Source organism: Montipora foliosa, chromosome 1, assembly GCF_036669935.1.
Source record: "Montipora foliosa isolate CH-2021 chromosome 1, ASM3666993v2, whole genome shotgun sequence".
NCBI lineage: Eukaryota > Metazoa > Cnidaria > Anthozoa > Scleractinia > Acroporidae > Montipora > Montipora foliosa.
The window spans coordinates 67,990,069-67,997,568 of record NC_090869.1 but is presented as its reverse complement, the minus strand read 5'-3'; the positions used below and the strand labels follow the sequence as shown (position 1 = coordinate 67,997,568).

General features: G+C 40.8%; 2 protein-coding genes across 2 annotated transcripts in view; both read right to left on the bottom strand.

Annotated features, from left to right (window-relative positions):
* The window catches only part of LOC137980584 (uncharacterized), a 131,965-nt gene that overhangs the window by 37,700 nt on the left and 86,765 nt on the right, over positions 1-7,500 (bottom strand). The gene's annotated exons all lie outside the window — the stretch shown is intronic.
* Positions 6,151-7,500, bottom strand: part of LOC138002016 (uncharacterized) — a 10,096-nt gene continuing 8,746 nt past the window's right edge. The window contains exon 8 of the mRNA XM_068848180.1: positions 6,151-7,357. Within this exon, the coding sequence (XP_068704281.1) occupies positions 6,881-7,357 (477 nt within the window). The 3' untranslated portion in view covers positions 6,151-6,880. The remainder of the gene's footprint in view (positions 7,358-7,500) is intronic.

Here is a 7,500-nt window from a genome sequence, read left to right as displayed (position 1 = left end):
GCGATGCGTGCTTATTTTTTATAAAGATGACAGGAATTTTTTCTTTCTGACAAATGATTAATAGGCTGGTAGCTAGGTTTTTAACCTCAGAAAAAGATCTGTTTCGTCGTATGAACGTGTGAGCTAAAGGGCATCTGCTGGCACGACTTCTGGGTGACCCCTTAAATGGTCTTAATGACCCCCGACTTGAAAAAATGACTGGAACGCTGCAGTTTAATACCACCCATCTCAGCCCCTTCTTTTTTTGAGTAACATGTACCACAGGCAACCCAGTGTACGCTCATAGAGCGTCTAGTTATTTTGAAAATTGTAGCTGTCCCGTACGAAGCAGCCGCAAATTAACAAGCATAACAGTTAAAAATAATTCGCCGTTTTTTCACGTTGCTTGGTGATCTACATCAGGTTTCGATTCCATTTAAAGCTACGCTGGCTTTTCACGTAAGCTTAATGTGCACCTTGACCTCTGGAATAGCGATCGCTGGATATATAAAAGGACATAGTGGTGGTGGTGAAATGATTTTATTTCGTATGTACCTTTACGTTTTGGTTTATTTTGGCACCTCAAAATTGTAATTCCCTAACGCGAGCATTGTTACTGTTGTTCAATGTTTTTCACCATGTCAGATTGTGTTACAAATTATAAAATTGTGCAATTGAGCTCATAGATTATTGATGTGGTTGTTTTAGCAGTTGTATGTGGCGCTGTTGACTCGTGTGACAGCTGCAATATTTATGAAGGCGGGTCTGTTAAACACAGGTCACATTCCACAGGTCAAGACTAGAAGTCGCTGCTCCAATGATCAACAACTAAGCCAAAAGTTTCCTCGAGACCTGAAACAACACTTTTGTTGAGTGATGAGCGCTAGGAGACACTTTTGGTGTTGTTTATTTGTTTGCAGCACAGTGACATGTACACTGACCTGTGGAATGTGACCTCTGTTTTATACCTGCAGCTGCAGTAATCCATCTTCTTTCCCATATCATCCCTTCCACACTCTTCAGCTAGTGGCGCACAGAGAGATTTAGCTCAGTCGGTTTTCATCGTTGCCTTTTACTTTCAATATACGTAATAAAAAATATTAATCTCTTCACACCAAACAAAGTGCATGTCATCTTGTAATTTTCCAAGAGGGTTATTTAAGAATGTGAAGTCTTAACAATAATATTATTATTCTTGGAAATAATTGTAAGGCTTATCATTATAGTCTTATTGACCTGTCAATTCGCTAACGTCTTCCATTTCTGCTTCTTCTGATTTAAAAATATAGGTAAAGTGAAGAACAGTTCCCAAAGATACAGTCGGCCAACTGTCGGTCAACAGTTGGCTGACCGTCTGTTGGCCGTTTGTCTCGTCTTGGAGAGTAAGTTTTTGACTTTGCAGAAACAATGGTGGGTGATTGTGATCTTTGTTTTGAATTCGCTCATTTATTGTCAGACTTCATAACACTTGACAGAAAAAGAAACTTACGAAAACCCGGTATCTTGCCATCATTTGACACACCCATTCTTACACTAACCCCGCCGGACAGGGAAAAACTTTAGTAAACTTTAGTAAACTTTAGTATTAAGAAGCTGTCAGATGCTCAGAGGGAACGCTTAAACTTGTGCTGAAAAGAAGTTGTGAGGGAGCTTGAAAATTATCAGAAGCCAATGTTTCTCACTTCCCATTTATTTTCTTCAATCTTTCTGGGTTCGGTACTTTGCTAGTAACCACATGTCTTCTCAGGCTATTTACCCAATACTTCTACCATGGCACTACAATGATAGACAATACCAAAACAATATCGTGCACTGTTAGAGCTACATATTACGCAAAGAACAGATCTGTTTCGTCGTACGAACGTGTGAAGACCTGTGAGCCAAAGGGCCTCTGCTGGTATGACTTTTGGGTGACCCCTTAAATGGTCTTAATGACCCCCCAACTTGAAAAAAATTGTCTGGAACGGTGCACGTACTGTACCACAGGCAACCCAGTGTACCCTCACGGAGGGTCTAGTTTCATTTATCTTATGTAAGGGTTAGACAATCAACGCGAGTAGTCTTTGCGATACAGGGGCACCCAACGAATGTGTTCCGCCAGGTGTTTATCCGCTGGCTGGAAGAAGAACTATTGAAAAGTTGCTGGGAAAATGATTTTCGTTGTGCTAGCAAATTGTTAGAATTTCCCTTGCGTTCCCTTCTTTCCTGGCAGAAAGTAGTCGATGTACCCTTTGCTTCGCTGAATTTGGAAAAAATGGCTCGTTGGGTGCCCCTGGGGATATAGTGCCTCGAGCATAGATAAAAGGCCCGAGTGGCACTTCTATTTAATGCGACAGGCTCTATATCCCATAGGACACCATCGTTCATTGTCTGTCTTAGGACATGGTCACATCCGCAAAGAAACCATATTTTAAGCAGATTCTATTTATGAGCGTTGTTATTTTGTTTTGTTCGCATCTACAAGAAAGCAAGCAGCACACTGGTGAAAGCTGTCTCAAATGCCCTTCAACCATCAATCGGGGAGCCAGAATTTTAAAAGTTTGAATATATATAAAAAAGTGTGGGAAGAAACAACTAGCGAATCATTAGCAACCACATCTCTTGTTAAAATTTTCACTGGCTGTTGTCTCGCTTAACGTTCCTGAAAGTGAACAAATTTCTAGTTTCTAAAGAAACTGTGGTGCTGCGTCGGTGGGAGAGTGAAACATGGAAATTTTGGTTTTATCAAACGTATTGATAAAGGTCGAATTACCACCGTGAACGACTTGGAAAGCTGACGTTTCGTGCGTTAGCCCTTCGTCAAAGCGAATAGAGGAATTTTGGGTGTTGTTGGATTTTATGCGGGTGTGGAGGGGCTTTGCCATTGGTGCCTATGGTAGCATGAATTTTTGAATAAATTAATGGCATGAGGGGCGTTCATTGATTCCGTGAGGATAGATTGTATCTAGTTGAAAGATGAATTTTTGTTCCAGATTCTTGCGGCTTTTTGTGACCTTCTGTGTTCCCGTGGTGTAAGGATAGGCCACAAATTGTCATGTTGTGGTGGGAGTGATAAGGAAGATTAAATTGGCGCGCAACTGGTTTTGATGCATCTGTGTCGTTTTTTTTTTCTACAGCTCGTTGGTGTTCGCGAAAGCGGCTACGCCAATCTTCTCTCTGTTTCGCCTACGTAGGCGCCATTCCTGAAAGTGGTTTGTTTGCAGACGTCGTTAAGCGACTTAACAATGATACTTGTTTTCACGGGTAAGAATAATATAAATAGCACGCCTGTTGGGTTTCTGATTTGAATAACCGCAAGCGACTCCTCATTGGGCGAAAGTAATTGCCAACTCGCTTAAGCTACCTAGTTTAGTGTCAAGTTAATGAGAATTCCATTGAAGTTTGCCGACTCACTTAACTTAAAGCGAGTTGAAAAAGCAACTGTTTTCACGCGATTTCCGGTTGTCACTCGCTAAGCTACCTTAAAAACCGCTGGTGAAAACTCGGCCATTGTTATAACTGCAAGTTGTTTTTGTTTAAATTAGCAGCCTGTAATTCATTAGTATGCTCTACTTTCTCATTATTATGCTCTAGTCTATATAGAGCACATTAATTAGGCTTCTAGACAAAGAAATCATCAGTATGTTCTATATAGAGCTTAATTCAGTCTAATAAGAAGTAATCACATGATTTTTCTCGTGCAAGTTGAAAAAAAAAATAAACACTTGTAATTTTTTTCAAAGACTACAAATTGCACTCGCCATAATTTTGTTCGTCTTTGAAAAAAATTTACTCGTGCGTATTTCTTCCGAATTACACTCGAAATCAAGTGATTCGCCTATACTCATATATACGAGAAAATCTCGAGATGAGATTATCGTGATTAATTGAGATTGGGATTGGCCAATCTCAATTAATCACGATAATTAATTTCAGATTGGACTTGATCACTGACCAATCAGAATGCTTGGTTTGTTCAAAAATAAGACACAAACAGCAGTGATAAACATATTGAACTTTTTCATTTTGATAATGATATATAAATAGCTGTTTTAAATTTCAACGGTTACTTTTGAAAATGTATGTAGAGCACATACGAAACGTCAAGTCATTATCAAAATGAAAAAGTTCAATATGTTTATCACTGCTGTTTGTGTCTTATTTTTGATCAAACTACGATGGCTTGGTTTGTTGCCTTTTTTCTGTACTGTGTTACCTGGCAACTGCATTTCTCTTATCCAAACGAAGTTAAAATTTTCCATATACAGTATTAACCCGTTGAATGTTTGTGCCCGGACATTTGGTCAACTTGAAACGTGCCTTGCGGCCCTTAACTCTCCTGGTTCTTACCATTTAGCCGAGAATTCCGGAAAATTCGGTCAAAATGTCAAATGGAACAGTCACTTTCCGGAAAATCCGTTTGGAAAATATGGGGTATTTTTACAGATACCCCTGATTTTCCGATCGGAAGGGAATTTCGGAAATTCAGTCCTGTATCATTTTACTGATTCTTCTCTTTCCAGGCTCTATTTCGCGCGAAGGCCTGGAAACCAAGCTTTGAAAAGTAAGTGCAACTTCATTCGGTTGGTCGGTATACTTGGAATATCGCTTACCATCACGCAACGGTCACCCCAAAAAGAAATTTTCAACAAATGGTAAGCAGCCCGTCTTTCATGCAATCTCATGATGTCGATCAGCTCCTTGTCCTGTGTTGCAGACGTAATTTCCGGTTATCGTTAAGTTTACAATAATCAGAAATACGTCTGCAACGCAAGCTAATCAGCTCCCAAACAGATTATGCCTTAGGGGGTTGCATCAGCAACGATAATGTTGAAGAACTTTCTCTTTGGAGTTCCAAAGTAACGAAGTGGTCAATGACAACAGTCAATGATACGCTTGAGCCAAACAAACGTAAACCAAATACATGCATTTGACGCGGTTTCGCAGAAAGTTCGCCTTCTTATGCTGATGAAAATCTCAGGCAAACAGAAAAACCTAAAAGAAGTCACACTTGCTGGCTATCTTCATTTTGCGCAATACGCTGGTTGCTGATGTCTTCTGTAGTTTGCATTCAGTTTATTCGAGTCCCGTCCCGTAAAATCATCATCTTCACTTTTGATTTAAAGATAAGCGGATTTAAAATCAAAGTAACGTAAGAGTTTTCACAATTTAAGGATTTCTAAGGCAGCCGGGTACGAGCCTTTCCACTGAGGAGACTGAAAACAGGATTCTATATAACAATTATTCCATGAGCCCGAGTTGGATATGAAGTGATAAAATAACCAACGAGCGCGTAGCGCGAGTTGGTTATAATCACTTCATATCCAACAAGGGCGAATGGAATAATTGTTTTAGTAAATTCTCAAACCGGGTTTTGCCGCCGCTTTTTATTTCCACAATTTTACAAAGCCGCGTCCGGAAAGAGCATCTTGGCGCACTATTTTCCATATGACGTAAAACTTCGACTATTGGCTCATAGTCAGAGTTTTTTAGCCAATCAAAAAGCTAGAAATGCAATAGTCGGAGCTGAAAATTTACTAAATCTACGTATTCCAGCACTCGGCAAAGTCCCTTTTTGACTTATGACTGTTTCTGCTTAGGTGGCCTCATAAACCACAAGCCTTTTAAGAGACATCACCGGTCACTTCTGCTTGAGAGAACAGGACAGCCACAACACCGAGGACTTCATCCCCTACTCTTCTCGAATAGTGTGTGGGTTCTTTAACGTCAAAAGGAACTTTATTTAAGTGTGTAGTCGTTCTAGCGCTGGAGCAGTAATTGGGGACACAGTAAACTGAAATTAACAATTAACACAAATCAAGTCAAATGTTGGTTTTTGAGGAGCCCCTGGAGGAGCCCCTGGAGGAGTACCTGGAGAAAACCTCTCAGTGCAGAGTAGAGAACCAACAAACTCAACCCACATATGACGCCGGATCTGGGAATCGAACCCGGGGCCACATTGGTGGGAAGGGAGTGCTCTTACCACTGCGCCATCCCTGCACCCCACAAGGAACTTATGATCGTAGAAGACTTGAAAGTGTAACCATTAGCAGATGAAATTACAAAGGCAGCACTTTCTCCTCAGTTGTTTTAAGATCCTGAGTGTTGATCCGACTGATCAGCCCGATGCTCAACCATGTGGGGCCACCGATGCGCGGCCGGTTAAAAACAGACACAAAACTCTGATAAGTTCAGTGATTATTTATTGCAATTTTACAGTTAGTTGGAGAAGAGACTACTACAACACTGCAAAGTTCTCAGACAGAGTCGGGTTATACGGGACTCGTCCGATGCTGTCGTCATTGACAAATGGTTGGAGGAGTCCTACGGAGACACAATGCAAAGCGGCATTGAAACAACTTGCTGGGATGTAATGGCGCTCTTTTTTGTTCAAGTCTTGACAACAGTTAAATAAAACTCTGGCACTCTACTTCATTTGACAGTGATCAGTTTCTCCAACTTCACAAAGAAACGAAGTCTTGCTTTAGGCAACGTACCATGTTGAATTGTTGAAGAATTTTACACGCGCTGTACTAATTGCGACGAAGCAAAACCCACAACAGATAACACTTTTTGTTCAAAGAATTGAATTGTAGGGCAAAACAGGCCTGATTAATTTCAAACGGCAGAAGAGCACGATCAACAATGTCCTTAGTTCGTTCGGTTTACGCCAATTTCGTTCCAGGTGCTTGTGCATTCTGATATGAAGACTTAATTCAGTGTATTACCAGTCACACATACACAGAGGAACTTTCATACAGACCTTCAAGCTGTACCATATCCAAGTTTATACCCGTTTCAATAAGGGACAGTGCTCTACGAAACCAGTACCCGTGTAGTCCCATATAAAACCAATGGCAACCTTCCCTCTGTTATCAGCACTGAAAGCGCACGACCTGTCTCCTCACAGAAGATTCACCGATCAAGACCACCTTGGGTTTGTTTGGTCGTCCATTCTGCCGTTTCGACGTAACTTCTTGCCAACCTTCGGATAGCTATCTTGTTGCCTCCTGTCTCTGGCAACTTTTTCCTCGACTTGTCCGCGATGTGTTCTAGTCTTCTGTATTTTACTGGTCAAGTTTTTGTTTTCCTTAATTTCATAGTCTAAAGGCGTGTGAATGCGCTTGGTTGGAATAGGTTCGTTAACATCAATAACAGACAATTCACTAACACGTGTCTTTCGTTGTTGGACAAAATCTTTTTTCGTATTAGTAACTACTCGCTGCGTAGCTTCTGTTATAGAATTCTTCGATTTCTCCGTTGAAGGCTCTTTGCTCATTGTGATGTCTTTACCCATGTTTTTCTCAAATTCGCCCACGCTTTTGTTGGTATTGGAGATGTGTTGTAGTGACGACTCGTCATTTAAAGATGTTTTTAATCTCTCTCTTGACGAGACTGCCTAGAACAAAACAAATCGTGCTATAAATTGGATAAGGCAAGTAGGGTTAGGAATTCCCTGCTAGCAGAGGTATCTTTTCTTTTGCGTTCACTGGGCTGACGAATACGGGAAGGAGATCTCTGCCATGGGTCGAAACTGACTGT